This window comes from Vigna unguiculata, chromosome 11 (genome assembly GCF_004118075.2).
Source record: "Vigna unguiculata cultivar IT97K-499-35 chromosome 11, ASM411807v1, whole genome shotgun sequence".
Taxonomy (NCBI): domain Eukaryota; kingdom Viridiplantae; phylum Streptophyta; class Magnoliopsida; order Fabales; family Fabaceae; genus Vigna; species Vigna unguiculata.
This window is the reverse complement of record NC_040289.1, coordinates 36,579,594-36,601,619: the sequence shown is the minus strand read 5'-3', so window position 1 is coordinate 36,601,619 and position 22,026 is coordinate 36,579,594. Positions and strand designations below refer to the sequence as shown.

At 33.3% G+C, this 22,026-nt stretch overlaps 4 protein-coding genes across 6 annotated transcripts; 3 read left to right on the top strand and 1 right to left on the bottom strand.

Annotated features, from left to right (window-relative positions):
* Window positions 1-3,676: 3,676 nt before the first annotated feature.
* Window positions 3,677-5,032, top strand: LOC114169877 (E3 ubiquitin-protein ligase RDUF2-like). The gene has a single exon (XM_028055253.1). It carries the CDS (start codon window positions 3,759-3,761, stop codon window positions 4,839-4,841), a length of 1,083 nt encoding a protein of 360 aa, XP_027911054.1. The 5' UTR covers window positions 3,677-3,758; the 3' UTR covers window positions 4,842-5,032.
* A 1,462-nt stretch (window positions 5,033-6,494) lies between these two features.
* LOC114168659 (E3 ubiquitin-protein ligase SDIR1-like) lies at window positions 6,495-10,914 on the top strand. 3 transcript variants are annotated; one of them, XM_028053557.1, is made up of 10 exons: window positions 6,502-6,644; window positions 6,715-6,779; window positions 7,702-7,831; window positions 7,945-7,999; window positions 8,083-8,135; window positions 8,241-8,469; window positions 8,611-8,725; window positions 9,419-9,461; window positions 9,857-9,982; window positions 10,566-10,914. In XM_028053557.1, exons 3-10 carry the CDS (start codon window positions 7,754-7,756, stop codon window positions 10,689-10,691), a joined length of 825 nt encoding a protein of 274 aa, XP_027909358.1. In that variant the 5' UTR covers window positions 6,502-6,644; window positions 6,715-6,779; window positions 7,702-7,753; the 3' UTR covers window positions 10,692-10,914. The 3 variants fall into 3 exon arrangements, with proteins under 3 accessions (XP_027909360.1, XP_027909358.1, XP_027909357.1); XM_028053559.1 differs by lacking the exon at window positions 6,715-6,779 and having other exon boundaries at window positions 6,495-6,682; window positions 7,709-7,831; XM_028053556.1 differs by lacking the exon at window positions 6,715-6,779 and having other exon boundaries at window positions 6,507-6,682.
* Window positions 10,915-13,711: 2,797 nt separating this feature from the next.
* On the top strand, window positions 13,712-16,676 carry LOC114168746 (laccase-2-like). The gene is made up of 6 exons (XM_028053660.1): window positions 13,712-13,911; window positions 14,187-14,338; window positions 14,552-14,796; window positions 14,939-15,067; window positions 15,210-16,181; window positions 16,261-16,676. Exons 1-6 carry the CDS (start codon window positions 13,774-13,776, stop codon window positions 16,389-16,391), a joined length of 1,767 nt encoding a protein of 588 aa, XP_027909461.1. The 5' UTR covers window positions 13,712-13,773; the 3' UTR covers window positions 16,392-16,676.
* Window positions 16,677-18,080: 1,404 nt separating this feature from the next.
* On the bottom strand, window positions 18,081-19,010 carry LOC114170565. The gene has a single exon (XM_028056068.1). It carries the CDS (start codon window positions 18,545-18,547, stop codon window positions 18,236-18,238), a length of 312 nt encoding a protein of 103 aa, XP_027911869.1. The 5' UTR covers window positions 18,548-19,010; the 3' UTR covers window positions 18,081-18,235.
* Window positions 19,011-22,026: the final 3,016 nt, after the last annotated feature.

The following is a 22,026-nucleotide window of genomic DNA, read 5'->3' as shown; positions in this document are numbered from 1 at the left end:
AACAGAATTTAACCACCATTCTTAGTAGTTTTACACAAAAAAAAAAATAGCTGAGTATTATGGATGGTTGGAAGAGTACAATCGAAAAAAAAATGAAAAAGAAGAAAATTAACTAAGTTAATTTAAAATTCGAAAAAGGATAATTTTGAATTATTTCGTAAATGACGCATTTACACTTTTTTTAGAGATTAGTGACTAAAGTAAATAAAGCACGAAAATAAATAAATAAAAAACTATTTTTATAAATAAGTTTATTTTAAATTAAAATATATTAGTTGATTTTGTCAATCTATAAGTCAAGCAATATAATATTTTCTCTTTCTTCCGAGTGCTTAATTCTACGTATTATTTCAAAGTTAGTCGTATAAAATCGTCTTCATTCTAATTCTATTTTATGTAAAACCTTATAAATCATTCATACTTACAATTTATAATAATCTTTAAATTAAATTTCAGCATATGTTTTCTAAAAATATTAATAATTAAAAATATATATCACAGCTTAAATCTTTTATTATAAATTCAAAATATTTATTTATTGTAACTTTTTCAAATAAACTCATATTAAATATTATTATGAATTTTGATATCTTAATAATATTGATACTTTAAAACTTGTATATTATTTATCGTATATGAAAATTTATTAAAACAAAACGAAATAAAAATACAAAAAATTTGAAACCACACTAAATTTATAATAAAAAATTATACTTCACAAAATATAAATAAATCATACATATTTTTTAAAAAAATATAAAAAATAAATACATTGAGATAAAATATTAAATCATTTAGTGAATTTAACATTATTTCCTCATGAAATGAGAAGTTTTTAACTGCACATACTTATAAAAATATGAAAATGCAAATATCAACCCACATATCCTCAAAGACTAAAGAATCACATGTTGATCCAATAAATTTTTACAAAATAAAGTAAAATTACTTTCTGACCAAAATTTTTGAAAATATTTTTTCCAAACGTGGTCAAAGGCCTAAATGATCTTATAAAATACCACCAGATACTATTAGTATCCACCTTAATTCAATTAGCATATAACTTTGGTAAATAAAACCACCTTATTCTTGTTAGTTTTGGATGTTGAAAAAATAAAAATTAAAAACTAAATTACTAATAGGCTTTTTAAATTTGTTGACGGTTATAAAGACTAACTCCTTGTTGTAACTTAAGTATACAATATTTGTACAATAAAACATAACTATTTAATACAAATTTAGATATATAAAAATTAATTTTTAGGTATAATTAAAAAAAAATCACAACTGTTACTAGAATAATTTGTTGAAAATACTAAAAGTCATTTTAAATTCCACATTAATATAAATGACAAAATTAAAAAATATATAAGAAAATAAACTCATAAACTCAATGTTTCAACCTTTTGGATTAAAAGTAAAATAAAACTCATGTCACTTATATATAATTTTTTTCCTAATAAATTTCATCGATAGAAAGAAAATAATCAATCATATAAGAGCCAATAGTTGATGACAGCTAAAACCATACACCTAATGACTATCTCAACTAAGTTACCTCCTCATGAAAAATGAAGTAAAACTCTTTGAATGAAAAAAACTCATCATAGTTTGAACAAATACAAAGACCCATTATATGTTCTACGAGAAATGATAATTTGACAAATATTTTTTTAACAAACTTTGACAAACTAATTATTTAAATAAAAAAGAAAAATACTATTTTATCACTTCATTTTGATTAAAAAATAAAAAAGTAATCTATTTAATTTTATTTATAAAAACTTTATCAAATTTCTCCCTTGCTATAGTGAAAAAATAATTTTCTATATTCTACCCGTATTAATAGATGTTATTATATTATGTATTTTAAATTAGCCTTTGAGATTTCCGATACATTGTTTTACGTTAACGACACCAGTAAAGGTTGAGAAAAATCCAAGAATGAATAGTATCACAGACTTAAATATCCATTAATATAAATTCTGATAATTTATTGAACTCTAATCCCATACGATGATAGCGAATTTAAGTCAAATTTATTTTCACAAAAAACTGCTTAATAAATTAAGATTTGATCACTTATATATTAATTGTAAATTAATCTTCCGCGAAAGTGTTGAAAAGTAATAACGAGTAACTAACTCATCGACCATGGTTGATTGCAATGTGTTGTTCCTCCAAGCACACCATAGTGACCTTAAACGGCGAATAATCACTGAACATGGCGTTTTGTTGAATCCATATTCCACAGTTTCGTTGTGCCTACATTTGACTTTTCTCATACTTTAAATTAACTATTTTACGTCAGACGCGACATTATTAAAATCGTCACACCTTGTGCCATACGGAAGGAAAAAACGATCTAGAACCAGACATGGTCAACCCGGTGTATTCATCACGTGTGAGTAAAATTCTAAATTCCCAAAATTACTAATTTTAAATCGTTCTGGTAAGTCATATTTTGAAGAAGATAAAAGAGAAAGCAAGGAAGGGTGGTTTAAAAAAAGGGAGAAGAAAAATGAAAATGAAAAAAAAAGAAAAAGTGAAGCTAAAGAGGTAAGAAAAAGAAGAAGGAGCGATTAGAGAAGGGAGCGTGGAAGTGGGGAACATGGAAAATGCGATGGTCAATAAGAGAGTTGTGAAATGGAAAAGTGTCGACACCAAACCAAACCACATCACAAGACACACACACCACAACACAACACAACCTTTTTCCTCGTTTAAGGAATCTAATCTTATCATCATAACATAACCCACTGTGGTGCCAACAGTAACAACATTCGCTAAACACTTTATTACTTTTTTATTAAATAATAAATTATTTCACATTTTCAAATCAAAATGGGCGTCTCAGCGTCTCTTCTCTCCCAGTCAACGGTCAATGGTCAACACTCTTATTTCCTTCTCCTTCTTTCATGCCCTTCCGCTCTCAATCCAATTATTTCACATATAATAAACAATTTTTAAATATTAACCAAAAATGTCATTTTTATTGTTTCTTTCGCCTGGTCATTATTGTAATTAAAATACTTATTCTTTCTCAATTTCAAAACGCTAAACCATTCTCAATCTTCCTCTGCAAGTCACCAATAATCCTCAATCTAACAATCTCCTACCTTTCCTATTTTTAGTAAACTATTCTCTCAAATTCTGATTAATTTAATATGAATTAACATCCGAAATCCTTCTCTAGCTGTAATTCTGACTTATTTATAGTTTATTTTAAATTCAAGAGTCAACTTTGTGGTTTATAAAAACCTGATACAAAGTTTAAGAGAATGCATCAACTTGAAGATATTTAAATTTTATTTTGTTGTAAAGTTTCAGTTGTATTCAAATTAAGTCATACCTTTTTGTCTTAATTTCATCAAACTTTTAAAAAATTTGCTAACATGAGAAATTAGACTTACAAGTTAATAAACAAATACAACAATCTTGTTTAAAATTATAATAGAATGAAACAAAATTAGTGTTGGTAGAGTGTGGTATTTACCAGGTTTGAACACGAAAAAAATAACTGAATGAAATAATAGATAAAAAATTAGAAGAAGTGAGAAGTTTGGATGTATGTTGAGATTAGGTTTTAACGCGTGGGAAATGAAACACGCAAACGTTGTTATTTCCTCTGCAGTTCGCATTCATACAGACATATACACTTACACACGCTCCTCTCTCTCATTTATATACACGCTCTCCCCCTTCAACCCTCCCCAAACACTCTTTCTCCTTCTCTCTCTCTACATTTCGTCAAAAACATGAATTCCGACACGCAACAAGGAACGCCGTCGTATTGGTGCTACAGCTGTACCCGCTTCGTTCACCTCTCATCGGAGGCCACCATCGCCTGTCCCCACTGCCAGAGTGGCTTCGTCGAAGAGATCCGCGCCGACGCCTCGCCGCGCCACCGTCTCAGCCCTTTCCCCGACGACCATCTTTCGCTCCGCCGACAGGGGTTCCGCCGCCGCCGTCGCGATGCTGCTGGCAACCGCTCCCCCTTTAACCCGGTCATCGTTCTCCGGGGACCCGGCGATGACTCCGCCGCCGAACACGAAGGCGCCAGCACGTTTGAGCTCTTCTACGATGACGGCGACGGGACTGGTCTCCGTCCGCTCCCGCCCACCATGTCGGAGTTCCTCCTTGGCTCAGGCTTCGACCGCCTACTGGAGCAGTTCGCGCAGATCGAGATGAACGGCTTCGGCCGCCCGGAGAACCCTCCGGCGTCCAAGGCGGCGATCGAGTCCATGCCGACTGTCGAGATCGGTGAAACGCAGGTCGAAACCGACGCGCACTGCGCCGTGTGCAAGGAGGCGTTTGAGCTCCACGCGGAGGCGCGTGAGTTACCCTGCAAACATATTTACCACTCCGACTGCATCCTCCCGTGGCTCTCCATGCGGAACTCGTGCCCGGTGTGCCGCCACGAGCTTCCTTCCGATTTGGAAACTAGGGCTCCGAGTCAGATCGACGAGGAGGCGATAGGGTTGACTATCTGGAGGCTTCCAGGAGGGGGATTCGCCGTGGGGCGATTTTCCGGCGGACGCAGAGCCGGAGAGAATCATTTCCCGGTGGTTTATACGGAGATGGACGGTGGACTGAACACGAACGGAGCTCCGAGGAGGATTTCTCGGTCGGTGAGAAGCAATAGGGTTAGGGAGAGTCGAGGGTTTGTTAGGGTTGTTCGCAACTTCTTTTCATTCTTTGGAAGGATCGGTTCTAGAAACTCTTCTTCGTCTCTGTCATCTTCTGAACATGCTTCCGTGAGTAGAAGCCGAAGTCATGTGAGTTCAGTCTTCAGCAGAAGCTCACGGAGACATAGCAGAACTTTTGTTTTGGATGATTAATTGGTGATGGCAATTTTGCAAACAGTAGCAATACTCTTTCAATCTTTTTAACTTTGGGTCATGAAATTCATACTGTAAATAGCATGTAACTAGCATCAATACAAGAAATTCTAGTTTCCCATCTCTCTTTGGGACTCTAGTGCTTTGATTCATCATCAATACAAGGAAATGTGCAATTTTTTTTTTGGCTACGAGCGGATCAAACATTTGTGTGCTATCAAGTTGGCACCAGTGACTCTCTGGCAGTGGACCGGGCAATGAGAAACATGATTAATGTTTCGTTCCCCGTCCACTGAATGATTTGATTTGTTTATAATATTACGTTAGTCCATTATTTCTGAGGATTCTTTAAGAATTGTTATTTTTAGATGCTTCTTTCAACTTGCAGCACAGAACCATAATGTTTTGACCAATGTGCTTCTGCTGATGATGACGATGATGATATGTCACTTTTCCTGTGTGACCCCTTTTGAATTAATTGGGAATACGAATGAGAATGAAGAACAGCATCATCTAAATTATTGTTCTATGTAGCTGTGTAAACCATAATTCATCTGAAATTCTTTAATTAGGAAATAGTGACTGTTATTTACACTCTCCTTAGATGCTCTTTCTCTTCTGGTTCCTATGGGTATGTTCAATTCAGGTGGCTCTGATAATTCGCGCAGATTGTGGTGGATTCCACATAATGGGTTACCTTTTTGATTCATGTGCTTAGATTTTTCAGATGGTGCACTTGCCACATGTCTAGAATGTAGTGGATAATAGAGCTAGAAAATTCTCAATATCCAACATTTTGTCTGACTCCAACAACTTTCTACCAATTCTGAATTTGGGATATGAAGTTTTATGTTTGAAATTTTGGGTGAAATTAATCATTTACTATAGGCATACTATTATATACAAGTAATATACTTTTTCTATAAGTTCTTTTGTCACTATATAATTAAACATTCTACTATAATAATTTTTTATTTGATAAAATATAGTTGTACCGAATTTTAATCATTTATAGGCAGTCCAGTCCGAAAAGTTTCCGCAGTAAAATAATATTAACCAATTATATTTAAATAAAATTAATTGCTCACTCTATTAGCAAGCATGTATATATATATATATATATATATATATATATATATATATGTATATATAATTTTTTTAAGTTATATGTGACAGGTAAATTAAAATTATATCTAATTTAACGTGTGTCAGCAATTTGATGTCAAATGGTGGTAGTGTCGGTGTTGATTGTGAGGTTCTATGGGTGCACCTTTCTGCATGCGAACAAGGCGTGGCACTGCAACCACAATACCTCCACAATTACCGATTCCACGTGTCATCTTCAAAACTCTACACTTCACCTCAATTTGTTACCCACCATATACTCAATTATTCAATTTTTCATCACTACGTTTTAGTCCCTCCTTTATTTATAAGTATACATTTTTATCTTCTTCTAAAAAAATGATTTTCTACTTTTTCTTTTGTATATTCTTATTCTTATTTTATTACAATCTAGAGTTAGAAAATTATTTAAAGCTAATGAATTGTTTAACTAATAATACTTACTAAGATGGTTGCGTCCGCGGAAAAGCAATGCTAATAATTTTGAGAGGAAAAGTATGCCTCATATACTATGGATTAATTAAAAATGTAATTTTTTATATCTATATATGTATATATAATATAATGTTTCCACAAATAGTATTTTCCAAATCTCATATTGCAGCACATCAGTGACTGAACCCACCGTCACCACACCACACCACACCAACAACGTAGACAGTGACGGACCAATCCCTGGTACAACTACAAATCCATTTGGGGACAATTTGATTTTGGTAAGCATGTTCATGGTTTTTTGTTTTTGCAGTTTACGATGATGTGTTTCAGTGCTGGAAAATTGAACCAAGGAGACCATATTTCCGTTAAATGTTTGTAAGAAAATGTAGTCTTACATTACATCCGTTTCTATAATTTGATGAACCTCACATCTCAATAATTGTAATGTGGTTTTCTGACTGTGGTGGCTGTAGCTGTTTCTTTTTCCTATTTCTGTTAACTTTTCAGGCACTCTTCATTTTTTCCGGTGAGAATTTGCCTGAAATTGGTTTTTTTTCTTCATATTTTTTCCCTGCCATCTTAACAGTTTTGTTTCACCAAATCGCCGTTTTTACGGGTTGATCGAGTTGAAGAGCAAGGTCCCTTAAATTAGCAAAAGCATCTGCATTCTGCACCAACATGTTATTCTTAAAAATGCGAAAACACACCCTATTTTCTTAGAACTTTTCCTCACAAGTGAGAGAGTTTTGTGTGGAAATTGACTAAATTGTTAAATACATGGGAAGGAGGAGTTTTTTTTTTTTTTTTTTTTACACTCTTTAAGTTATTATGTATACCCACACTTCTTTTTTGCAATTCTGACTCTTACAATCTCCTGAGCTAATGAGACAAAAACCTATATAGGTCAATGGGTTTAGCTTTGGCTTCAAAAACAAAAATCATTCACCATATGTTTTCACTAGAATAAAGAATGGTCGATCCCTTTTCCGAAGTTGTGAATCTTGCACCTTGATGAACATAATGATCTATGTGTGTTTTGCGGAAAAAATGTCTAGATAAGATACTGGAATGTGAGATATGATTTGTCTTCTAATCTTCAACAATAAAAATTATCTTTCCTGCAAATAACCATCAATCTATAGGAATGAGTTTACTGCGACTAAACATTCAGTCTTCACAAATTCATGGGTGGAATTATGTTTGCTTGTTTGATTCTTGAATGACTTAATACATGTTTATTCTTTCATAATCAGTATACAAATTTGTGTTATTGTAACTTTTAGACATCGATTAATAGCTCACAGGTAGTGTTGTCGTGAATTGTTGGCTGGACGAGCTCCTTTGCAATCATGAGTTTTGTCTTCCGAGGTAGTAGGGGAGATATTGAAAGTGGCTTTTCAGAATATGTTCCTGAAAGAACCTTGATGGTACGTTTGATATGTGTGAATGTCAATCTGTGTTCTAGTTTCCCCCCGCTAAACTCAAATTGTACATAATTGGACTGTAATTCTCATTCTCTTTTCCTACTTCTTCCTATCAGCGGGTTCATCCAGCTCGCCCAGTTAATGGGAATTCTCTAGCTTTTCTTATCACAGGTGATGTCTGCTCTGCTGTATCTATTGCTATACTGCTTCGTAAAGCCTATTCTTAATCTGTATCTGACATGCTTATTTGCCAGTTATTTTGATATTCATGATATTAAACTCCCCTCAGATGTTACATCATTTTTTGGTAAGTAAATCACTTAAAAAATGCTAAATTTGATGTACTCACTGCCATGCAAGTTACTTATCTGCATTGAAGTAAGAAATTAATTCTTGGCACATAACATTTCAGCTCTGGGTTGTACTGGCTATCTTTGTGATGGCTACAAGTCTGAGGATGTATGCAACTTGTCAACAGCTTCAAGCACAGGCTAGGGCTCATGCTGCAGCAGCCTCTGGGTTGCTTGGCCATACTGAACTCCGTCTTCACATGCCACCATCTATTGCAATTGCGACCAGAGGAAGATTGCAGGGACTTAGACTTCAACTTGCACTCCTTGACCGTGAATTTGATGAGCTAGGTATTATGTTTATGAGTTGTACCTTGAATATGTATTTTAATATCTTTTCTTAGTTGAAAAGGCCCCAAGATAGGTGCTGAAAGCAGATTAAGGCTTATATTCCTCTATTTTGTTAAGTTTTTTTTCTTGATTTTGTTTCAGATTATGAAACTTTGAGAGCTCTTGACACTGATACTGCTCCTAGTACTCGTTCAATGACTGAGGAAGAGATAAATGCTTTGCCTATTCACACTTATAAAGTTCCAGTCCCACCAAAGTGAGTTGTAATTGTTTCAATAAATAAATAAAATGATAGTGATAATAATGAACCAGAAGAAAGGCTAGCTGCATTAGCTTGCATTTTCCCTTTCCTGAAGCTCACTGTTTGGAGGGTCAGTGCACACTATTCTAACTATTTTGTAGAAGGCACTGACTTCTGATAGAGATGGGTGAGTTTAAAGTCCACACTCCTTGATATTTTGGTTTAGAAAACCATTGAATATGGAGCATAAATCATGTTCCATGGAGAAATTGGCATGCCTCAGCGAAGCTGTTAAGGTTAGCTTTGCTAAAGGTGTACGCAGACCAGCAGTTGTGACTCTAATTAGAAAACCAAATAGTTATTGCTAATATTCATCCTACATTTGTGGTAAAATAGATGTCATGTACAAGGCTCATAATCACTGGGTAGTAGAATGAGGATCTTGAAGGGATGATTTTCACTCATTGCGTACTAGATGACCAATTGTGAAAAGAGGCTGTGCTGTTATATCATTGCTCAGGAATCATTAGTTAAGATTATAGAGAAAAATGCATTTGTTAGTCTTTTTTTTTTATTATTTATATATTTTATGGTTCTCATGCCAGTTTAACTGATTTATAGGACTAGTTTCCTCCTTTGTGTGCATTTGCATTTATGTAAAGTGCTAAACCATAATAAATAATCTGATACAAGTTGTTGGGTTAACAGGGATGGCTCTGCCGGTCTGGCATCCTCTTCAGGTGCAGCTGAGGTAAACATATGTTAACTGTCTCTTCTTTTGGTTTGTTTACCTTTTCTAGCCTAGGTTGTCAAGTCATTGTATTTTATTGTTATAATGATGTTAATGTGTTGCCTGGTTTTACTCTTGGTTGTTAGTTTTATATACTACTGGTGGTCTATATTGCTGTTAATGCCTCTCATAAGTACTTTAGACAATGCCCCGAGATATAGATAGCAAACTATTCGATAATTGGCCCTAATATGGTGTTCTATTCATTCTTCATGGATATGCTTTTGAAGAAAAAGAGATATATATGATTCTTTTAATCCAAGATGTTTGAAGAAATTGCCCCCACTTGATGGCTTCCATACTTCTTATTCCTGGAAGGGGACTGTTTTTAGTTTCTTTGTTTAATGGTCAATCAGATTAAACAAGAATCTGGAGGAACAGAGGCAGGTATCAGAGGTTCAGAAGATGAGCTGACATGTACTATATGCTTGGACCAAGTTAAGAGGGGGGAGCTTGTTCGTAGCTTACCATGCTTGCATCAGGTTTGATCACCCCTAGTGGAAACTAGTACTTATCTCATATTATCAGATTTATTTTGTGATAATCATTAGTCTTCTTAGTTTTCTATTCTAGTCAAATCCATTTGAACTAAAGTATCATGCTCATTTTTGTCTGTACACAATTATTCTAGCTCTTTCAGTGAGGGTATTTCAATCAAAAAGAAGACTGTTTTTGTCGTAGTAATTAGAGTAATTTATACATTTTAGAAGATGCGTCATTACCTTAAATGATAAGAGAATGTGAAATGTGGGGAGGAATTATTTTCGTATTAAAGTTCGAGTTTTTCTTTGATAACTAGAACCAACTAACGCAAATTTTATTCTGCATATTATCATTGATATTAGACTCTAAATTTATTTGAAAAATAAAACCTAAAGCATCAAAGACCCTGCACCTAAATCTTTTATTTTGTTTAATGAAAGCATGATGGCTGTCAATTAACTTCTGCTGCAACTTATTCCTCCTTCACAACTGGTTAATAATTTAACTTTACTTAAAGCTATAAAGGGTGATATATATCATTTATATTGCGTATCATAAATGACTAATTTTCTTTTTGTCCAGTTTCATGCCAATTGCATTGATCCATGGCTCCGGCAACAAGGAACATGTCCTGTGTGCAAATTAAGGATAGGGTCGGGAAGTGGGGGAAGCAGGGAGAGCGAATCCGATGGTTCAGATATTGCGTAATCTGATGGTTTAGATATGGCTGTAAAATGCATAATGTGATGCCTTGAAGTGTATGTTCATGGAAACAAGTATATATATGTATATATTATTCTGTATTGGCGTATATAATGAGCTTGGCAATGAGTATATGATTGTATTCTAGTCCATGTTCACTTATCCCGAGAATTCTTACTGAGACATGTGTATCTCTTGATATATAAATACGCATTACAAATTTATATTGTGGGAGGCTCATGATGATAGTGCATGTGATAAATCTTATCTTTTATCTTTCACCAACATATTTCTTTTTTCGGAGCATTTAAGTTAAGACATCGCCATCCTTAAGAATGGTCTTCTGATAAATTTGCAGGTTTAGCTGTTTGTGTTAGCAATTCCTAGATGTAACTAATTATGTACAACATATAACTCAATTTAATTTTTTGCTTTTGACTTCACTAATACATGTTAGATTAGGTAACTACTTTGGACTTGACAAGAAGTTAAATAAGGTTTGAATTAATTATATAGAACGGCTCACTTATCCATTGTGATTAGATGAGCTGTCTATATAATGCGTAAAATACTTTTTCTCTTCCAAAGTTTGCCAAGTTTTTTTTTTCTTTTTTTCAGTTTTGCCTTTGTTGCGCGTTCAAAACAAGGAAAGGGTCTATTACCTGGCCTACCCCAACCCTAGTTTCTATCGAAAGTTATTTTTTTCTCTAACAGTGACTGGTCATAACTAGCAGCTATTCATGCAGACCTCCATATCCAATCCTGCCATGTGAATTCATGAGTACAGTTTGTTGATCCTGTGAATCAATCAAAAGGGTAAAGCATATTTAATGCTAGCATTATGATGACAAGTAGGATTTCTTTTCAAGAGATGGATATTTTTTATATCAGTTTTATTTAAGTGACGGATATGCATTACAGTATATTTATTCCTGAAAAAGAATAAGTCAGCAAAACGTTTTATTACAGGCTACTTCTGCAGTTATTAAGCTGATATAAATTATTGTGTATGTATACATTTTATAGTTCTAGGATATAACTAGATTTGTCAGCCACCGCCTGTTGAAATATGGAATTTAGTACCAACAAGCCAAAAACATTATAGTATTTAATTTAGTAACGTATGAATCCAAAATGCAATGAAATAGCCCATATAATAGCATCTTTTAAAAATATTACATCAACTTTGGCCAGATTCAATGATGAAGAAGTATTGTATTTTGCCATTAAATCCAAAGGCAAAAAGCATCACGTTTTTTCTTGATCAGACAAAAACAAGTACAAAATGAAATCTCTACGATGCTGTCGGGGATGAACGAAATTGGTACTCAGCGATAAAATATATTAACTTTCCTTATTTTAGTTTGATACATCATAAGATTCCACGTTATCTAGAATTGGATTGAAGTAATTTATATTATAATGGTCTAATCCAGAAAACTAACTGGTGTGGTGAGAAACTTTCATGCTTCAATTTCTTTGCATGCAGTTCGACCTCTGAATAATGTTAAAAGGTAAATCTAAATTGAGGTATTTGGTAATGAAGGGTGAGTTATGTGGTCCCAGAAGAGAAATGTATTTGAAAAGCTGAATTTATATCGAAGTTCGTAGATTGTTGTCAATGTTGATTTGATTATTTTGGCTTTGTAATGAATCTTTCTGTCTTGGTGATTAAGCCTGTGATTGAAACGTTGATCCTAGACTTAATTAACCAGGAACCTAATCTCTGCTTGGTTGATTATTGCTCATTTGTTTTGATGGCTAAAAGAAAAGTTGGATCAAATGTCCTTTTCCTTCTTTGTGGCTCTAACTCACTTACTTACGGTACTGTTTAGTTGAGAAGTGTGCCATCACCACCAGGCACACCCACTTAAGCCTCACCTGAAATCATTTTTTATCAGAACCATTTTTAAATTATTAGTGTAGCAATCTAAGTGTGGCTTAGTTAGCAAGCCTTAACGGTTTATTTGAAAACGCCCTTTTCCTATTACTCTTCTTAAACGAATTTAACTACGTGGAGATGTTTAAGTCTGTTAGGATTATAACATCAATGAGATCTGCGCCTAACCACATAAGACGCTGACACCACTCTCAACCCAAAACTTTAAGACAATGGATTTATGGGTCTTTCTACTTCCTCATTTCTGATCAACGTAGGACTTAGACTCACACTTGGGATTCCTAACAAAGTCCACCAATTATCCTTTTCATCATATCATTACAAGTTTTTATTCAGAAAAAAAAAAACGTCCAAACCAAAAGTTCTCATTTTTTTTTCTCTTAATTTGTAAGCCTAAATTTCCATTTGCATAGCTTGTCTAACCTCAAATCCGAATACATTAATAATAAATATTTATATCACAATTCACGACATATAAAGACAAATTTATAGTATACAAGTGAATACAAAACAGAGTTAAGTTTGAAGTCCACCTCTTAACATGGTATCAGAGTCATGGGTTAAAACCTATTCTAGTAATATTTGGAATGTGTTGTAGATCTCATATCAACTAGAGATAAGGAAGTTTACTGTATATAAGTGGATGCAAACTTCATCTTACAGACTGATTTTGTAGAGTGTGGATACAAACTTCACCTTACAAACTGATATTGTAGGATTAAGTTAAACTTAAAAATGACTTTGTATGTTTTTTTTTTTTCAAATTATTGTTGGATTCTTTGAGAAAAATAAGAAAGATATTTTTTCCAAATTGGAGACCACTTTTGTTGAAAAAGTCTAGATAGGAGGTGTTGGGTGCAGATGGGAAAGAAACTGTAATTAGAGAGTACGAAACGGGGCACATAAGATGAGACAAAACAGGTTAAATAAATAAAATTAACGTTAGTGACACTCCAAAGTATAAGAAAGATGGGACCATACAGAGTAGGTGAAAATCAATCTTCTTCAGGCATGCTTCGTTTTGAAACATGGACACACTGATCAGATAAACCTGTTCGACCAAACATTTATTTGTGGTTTCTATCTCTGTCTCTATATATACAACTTTGTTTAGCATGCAGCTAATTGTAACTAATATTTCCAAACTCACTCACTCACTGAGGCCCAAAACACAATATTGAAACAAAAATGGTCTCAACTGTTCCTTCATCACCAGAACTTTTTGTAGCTTTCCTCTTTGCCACAAGCTTCCTCAGTTCCTTTCCCGAATTTATTCTCGCCACTACTTCAAAGCATGGAAGCGTTACAAGACACTACAAGTTTGATGTGAGCATTACACACACACACACACATATATATATATATGCACACACATACACATGTATATGTATATGTATATATTAAAACTTATACCATGTAAACATGTATTTATCTAGTGAGAGGTCTAAAGTGAAACTAGTTACAGTATATATATATATATATATATAGTGAGAGTTCTGAAGTGAAAAGAGTTAATCTTTATCACTCAATGCAGCTAAAGATTAGTTGTGCCTTTCTGCAGAAAAAAGGTGATATGAATATTTATTTGATTATGTTTCCAGATAAGGTTGAGTAATGTTACGAGGCTGTGCCACATAAAGAGCATGGTTACAGTGAACGGGAAGTTCCCTGGTCCTAGAATTACTGCAAGAGAAGGTGACAGAATTGTGGTTAAGGTGGTCAATCATGTTCCCAACAATGTCACCATACACTGGTATATATCTATATATATATGATCTTAACTCTGTAAAACTAATGATTTTGTTATTCTTTGCCCACAAGACAAGTGTACCTAACAAAACAATGATAAAAGTATCAGCATTAATTTGTATGCTACATATTTTGTGCATCTTGTAGCTAGTATATGTCCATGCATGCAGTGGATTATTGTGTGGCTACCAACTAACATATAAATTGACAATAATAGGCATGGAGTGAGACAGCTTCGAAGTGGATGGGCAGATGGTCCATCTTACATAACTCAATGTCCCATTCAAACTGGTCAGAGTTACGTGTACAACTTCACCATTGTTGGACAAAGAGGAACTCTTTTCTGGCATGCTCACATTTCATGGTTAAGAGCCACTATCTATGGACCTCTTATCCTTCTCCCTAGGCTCAACGAATCTTACCCTTTTGAAAAACCCCACAAGGAAGTTCCCATCCTCTTTGGTATAGGCCTCAAACCATCACCATACATACATAATACACAATTTTCTGATTTCAGTTAACAAAATCATGTTAAAAGAAAGAACAATCAATGCAAAAAAGACAACTTTCTCACCTGTGTTGCTTCAATGATTGACCCTCATAGGTGAGTGGTGGAACGCAGATCCAGAGGCTGTTATTGCACAAGCCCTTCAGACAGGGGCTGGCCCAAATGTTTCAGATGCCTACACCTTTAACGGATTTCCTGGTCCCCTCTACAATTGCTCCAATAACGGTAAAAGCTTGTTGAAGCTACACTTTTGATCCACTGAAAAAAAAAAAAAATCTACTTTTACGCAAGTTTTATTTGTACAAAATAACTTGGCTAAATTGGAGTATTAAGATAGGTTTTGACTTTTGATGTGCATGGTGGACAGAGACAGAGACTGAGACGTTCAGGTTAAAGGTGAAACCAGGGAAGACATACCTTCTTCGTTTGATCAATGCTGCACTCAATGACGAGCTCTTTTTCAGCATTGCAAATCACACCCTGGTCGTTGTTGAAGCTGATGCTACTTACGTTAAACCTTTTGAGTCCGATATCATAGTCCTAGGACCGGGACAAACCTCAAACGTTCTGTTAAAGACAAAACCTGAGTACCCAAATGCCACTTTCTTCATGCTAGCGAGACCATATTTCACTGGCACCGGCACTTTCGACAATTCCACAGTTGCTGGCATTCTAGAGTACAAGAAAAACCCACTTTCTGCCAAAAACATTCCCACTTTAAAACCCTCCCTTCCAGCCATCAACGACACTTCCTTCGTTGCCAACTTCTCAAGCAAATTTCGCAGTTTGAACACTGCCAAGTACCCTGCCAAGGTACCTCAAAAAGTTGACAAGAGCTTTTTCTTCACTGTTGGACTTGGAACAAGTCCCTGTCCCAAAAACCAAACATGCCAAGGACCAAACAACAGTTCAAAATTTGCAGCCTCGATGAACAACATATCTTTCACTCTTCCTTCTATAGCACTTCTTCAGCAACATTTCTTTGGGCAGGCTAATAACGGCATTTACACCACTGATTTTCCTGCCGTGCCATTGAGACCATTCAACTACACTGGGACCCCACCGAACAACACAAGGGTCACCAATGGAACAAAGACTGTGGTCATACCCTTTAACACAAGCGTGCAAGTGGTGCTTCAGGATACTAGCATTTTAGTAGCTGAGAGCCACCCTTTGCACCTTCATGGCTTTAATTTCTATGTTGTTGGTCAAGGCTTTGGGAACTTTAATCCCAACACTGACCCTCCAAAATTCAATCTGGTTGATCCAGTTGAAAGGAACACTGTTGGTGTGCCCTCTGGTGGTTGGGTTGCAATCCGGTTCCTTGCTGATAACCCAGGTGACACTGAATTACTGTGCTTAATTTATGTTTATCTTTTTGCATGACATGATTTAATTTGATGTGTATGATGAAACAGGTGTGTGGCTGATGCACTGTCACTTTGATGTGCACCTTAGTTGGGGATTGAGAATGGCTTGGATTGTTGAGGATGGGAAGCTCCCTAATCAGAAGTTGCCTCCTCCACCACTTGATCTTCCCAAGTGTTGATCATCATGATTCTGCAAAATTTTTTGATTTTCCAGTTCTAAGTTAATTAATTTCCGGATTTTGGGTTTGCCAACTATGAAAGAGTTATGAAAGAGTGAAGAGTCACCATCCTAATAGCCATTTCAGTTTTTCTTTCTTTCTTTCTACCTTCTGGATCACTTTTCTATACTTCCACTCCACCCAATTTTCTTGTGCTGATAAAATAAGGGTGTATGGAGTTATAGCATCCAGAATATGAATGTAATAAAAACTTTCCTTCATTGAAATGATACATTTTACTTCTCATTTTTTATTACCAAACCAGTCTAATCTGGTATCATTGCTTTAACAATAATGAAGCTCACATTTAATTTAAAGTCGTTTTTTTTTTCAGCAAATTAGAAACTTTAACTTTATTTGGGTCATTCATAATAAGAAGGAACTCCTCCATTAGGTATTGTCTCACATGACAAGAATAATAGAGATATGTTGACCATAAGCAGAAATTTCTTTCTCAAGGTTAACCCCTAATAGTTTATGCTTATTTGTGTTGCTAGTATATCTCCAAAGTTTAGTGGCCTCCAGCTAATTATTCAAGATGCAGTGTTCACGTTTGGGGACAAATGATTCTGTGCATGTTTAGAAAAAAAATTGTTACAGTAACAGTATTGTTTTTGTTTTCACGCGTGAAATTTTCTGGTTCAAACGAGAAAGAGTTGAATTTGTAACACTTACATTTCACATTAACAGAAGTGATTGGTTTATTTCTCCTTATAGTTACTACATTTGGGTGAAATGTTGCAAAGTAAAGCCTAATTAACGGTTAATTTACTAATTGGGATTAGATTAGCTGAGATGGGGTGAGGAAAAAGAAAACAATGAATTGCACCAAAACTAAGCTCTTTACTATATCTGACTTCAGATTGCAGATTTCCCCTTTTGGAAAGGGAAAAAAAAAGGGAAGAATCCTTCAAAAATCAGGTTCTAACATTTTGAACTAAAGAGTCAGCCGTTACTTTTGTTTTTTTATGGGAAAAACGAAGTAAGAATGTGGCTTGCATTTTCAATGCAGATCCAAGTGCTATTAAATAGTAATAATGAGTTGAAGCGGTTGAATTAAATATCCCTATGCTTTACCATAAAGTTAGCAAAAACTTTCCTTCTAAACACACAAATATATTTAGTGATAGAGTCAGAAATGGGATTTAACACATGAGAGCCTTTTGAAAATCCTGAACCAGAAGTTAAGCATGATTTTAGTTTAGTTATCATTGTTTAACATTAATCTTAAAAAAAGGTTTAATCAAGATTAGATGAGCTCTGAACAGGAGGGTGTAGATTTATTTTTTCAGGAAAAAAAAAACTTAGACACAGTTATATAATTATATAAGTACACTGATTCTGAGAGAATAACGTTTCAGTTTGATAATACACTAAAATATTTTACAAAGCTGATTATTATGCAGAGTGGAGAAATAAAACTTCAATTCCAATGAAAGAACATTATCAACACTTTCTGTGATATTATATTTAAGCTTTGCCTCTATACTTTTCTCCATAAAAATTTATCTCATGTAGTAAAAAACTAATGGTTCCAGAGATAGATATGTGATCAGAAATTGAATCCCTGAAGGATGAAGGTTGAATAATACTTAAACGAAGTGTGTGTGTGTATATATATAGAGATATATATAGAGAAACAGACACATATGCTTTAAGCACCAAGTAAATGAATCATATAACTCACCTTATGCAATTGGTAATTACAAAACGAATATATTCCAAGAAGAAAAAAAACCAGATCCCTTCAGCATTTTGCTGGTATAAGCATAACATAAGAATCTGAAAAGGGATCTGTGATTCCTTCATGAATCTCCATGCTTGTGCCAGCAAACTAACATGGCTACACACCTCCTCATGATGTAAAATCTGGCTTTGTGCTCCTTGGCTAAGCTGGTGCATTTTTTACCAATGGAGGGGTTCTTCTGAGAGAAGCTCCTAGGAATGGTGGTTTTTGAAGTGGAGGAACTCTTTTGGGATAAGCTCCTCAAGAGGGGAGAGTTTGAAGAAGAGCCTCTTGTTGAACAACTCCTTGAGAACAATGACTTGGTGGATGATGTGCTATTCTGGCTTCTGCAACCTGCTTCTTTCTTTGACAGCTTCCACTTTTCATCCATCAAAAACCAAACAACAGTAATATCTAGAACTAGCTATGACAGTGAGTGTGAGTGTGAGTGTGTGTGTGTGTGAGAGAGAGAGAGGAGAAGAAGTGAATACTTGATTGGAGAGAAGAAAGTTGGATGCAGTGGGACTGTGTAGTGTATAAAAAAAAAGGTTCCTAGAGAGATCATAAACAATTCTTGATGAGATTCGATGTTATAATGAGTTAATTAAATATTAAATATATGCCTATGCATATGAGTCACCTAAAACAAAGATATGTTGAATGATAAATCATACTCATACCCCTAAAACAAACATCTTAGCACTTCCTTTCTCTGTGTCTCATGTTTTTTCTCCACTTTCTCTCCATTCCTACTTTTCACTGTGTGTTAGACATGTGTTTTTGGAAAGGGGAAGTGTGTGCTTTTGGTTGATACAGTTGTTTTGAAACTAATACAGGAAACACTGTCCCTAAGAATAGCCTCATCAAATATGCACCTTTTTTTTTTCCTTGGAGACAAACCTCTTGTTTGGTTCTAAAATGGGAAATTATTTATGATAATGGTCCATTGTAGTTTGTACATTTATATTGGCTGGTTCTCATGTAGAGGGTTATATTTATGCATACGACCTGGACCTGACCCTTCCAAATCTGTATCCCTCAATAAAACCACTACCATCTACTCAATATGTTCTTCTTTCGCTGTCAGAAATCTCACGTTAACTAGAGATAAAACAATTTCATAGTATATAATCAGATGCAAATTTCACCTTACAAACGGGTTCTGTTAGGTTGAGTTAGATTTAAAGTTTACTTCTTAACGTTTATTATAAGAAGTGCGGATGAATCAACTTGTCACTTATAAATAAGCAATATCCATTGCAGTCAAAAAGTGCGTTTGAATTAGATGTCACAAAAGAGCAGTGTTGTGTTGCTCATGATCCTGTCTTATTGGTATGAACGTGGTTAGTGTTTGTCTTGTCAATTATTGTGATTGATGAAAACTGTTTTGAAATTGGCTACAAATACAACGATACTATGCAAAAGAAGACAATGTAATCCTTAAACAATATTTCCACTCTCACCCTGTTGTTTAGTTTTCAAAATTATTATGAGAGGGAGAGAGATAGTTTATTGGCAAGTGGGTGATTTGGTCAATCAATTTATGATTACGGCATTAACATAAAAAAAAACTTCATTCTGTTTCCTGATTCGGTGCTAAAGCATCTTTTTCTCCTTTTCTACCTCTGATATAGAGATATAGACATAGGTTTCAAAATTTTGCAGTCTGAAAAAATATGCAATATGCAATATGCATCACTTGCAGAACCTACAAACTGATCCTGCCAATAATTTGGTGAGAATCACAAACTCTGCAAACTATATTCTGAGATTTAATAACAGTCTTATTATTGAATTGGTTAATTTATTTATTGGAGGTATCGTGTATGGATTCACAGGCACATGCCAACTACATAGCAAGAACAGTAGTCATCAGATTCCAAAATTTTCAAATTTTGACTGAATTTAATATTCTCAACCAGAGACTCCGGCTGAACCTAACACATTGATTTGTGTTCTTTTTCATTTTTTTACTAATATGGTAATTGAATTTGCCACATTGTTTTGCAGTAAGGTAACATAATGCAGCTATAAATGTGTCAAGTTAGTTAGTTTTAAATTTTAAAATTAAAAATAATTTACTTTATTGGATGTTGGATAAGTAAGTATTAATAGAAAATATTAATTAAGTGAGAAATGTTTTATATTATATTTTGGGGGAAATATGGATCCTCTCCAACTTTTATATTTCTAGTAGCAGATGGGGAAAAAGGATTAGAGACTAAAGAAAGCAATTTAGTTGGTAAAAAAGAAAGAAATAATCATCTATATCATATTATAAAGAGATTACTTCTTTCTGTGTATATTTTTTTATCCATTTTATTCTTTAAATAACAGTTTTTGAAATTAAAATGACTATATTACCAATTTCATCTTTTATATTACTTTTAATTTAAATACTTTTTTAATATGATTATTTTTGTTATATTTAACCATTTTTTAAAGCAAAATAATTATCTATAAAACAAATTGTGTACAATAAAACAAGAAAAAATATTTATTTTTACTTTTATAGTTATAATAATAATAATTTTATTATTTTTATCATAAAAAATATACACGTATAACACGTGTTTTTACTGATATTTATAATTGAAATTTCGTGATCGATTATATAACTTATTTTTCATATTATTTTGAAAATATTTATATAAGGAATTACTAAAATATTTTCAATAATAAATGATAAAATAGAAATAAATAACATTTTAGTAGAATTTTTTCTCCTAATTTCTTTATATTTATCTTCAACTAATGCTTTTTATTTTTACTTCATTTTTTTTTTGTTGGCTAATGTTTTGAAGGATAGATTATTTTTACTTCAACTAATGTTTTGACTAATGTGATATAAAATATGTATCATTTATGATAAAAACAGTTTGGAAGTCTTGTAAGAAAATATCAATAACATTATGTATTATATTCATACTACTCCTATTTAAATAAATAATGATAATAATAATCAATAGTAAAGCAGACCAATTATTATATAAAGTATTATGAATAATAAATCTCTCTTTCATACATAATTTGTCACAATGTCATGTATTGAGTTTAGAATAAATGCAAAAAAACATTGAGTGGAGTAACAAAATCATTGTAATTAACAATACAGAGTAGTCAAATATATATAACTTGAGATTTAATACGAAAATAATTTTATTTAAAAAACTTGAATTTTTTTATCAGTTTGCATTTTATTTAAAAAAGTAATTAAAGCAAGGAATAACAGTCATTACATTAAATGATACAAGGAATCATATGTCTTTAATTTTAAATATTTTTACGTGTTTTACGTCCATATTTTAGTCGTTGTAATTACTTTTCTATCCTCTAAATATAGTATTTTTAATTTTTTATTTGTTTTCACTTCACATATAATAATATACATTATTGATTATGTGTGAATATAATAAAATATTTAATTATGTAATTCGTAAGAGGTATAGAAAAGCCAAAAATAAGATGTTATAAATATAAAATATAAAATATAATATCTAACTTTAATAAACAATTGATTTTAATTATTATTTATTGTCATTGTAAAATATATAAACATACGAACAATTATCTTCTTTAAAATTTGAGAGACGATGGTAAATCAGAAGAAATCAAATTTATTCCTAGTATAAATATTTTGTTACTGATAGACTTTTTTTTGCAAGATATTATAAACAAAATACCAAATGAAATGGAGTTATTCTAAAATTTTAACTGTAGAATAAAGAATTGATAAAAAAAAAATCAGAAAATATCATATTGTACAAAGAAAATTCCAAATACATAAACTTAATGAATGAACATTGTTCCCACTGAATGAAAATTCTACCCGAAATACTTACTCAATTTCTCTATGTAATACTTACATAA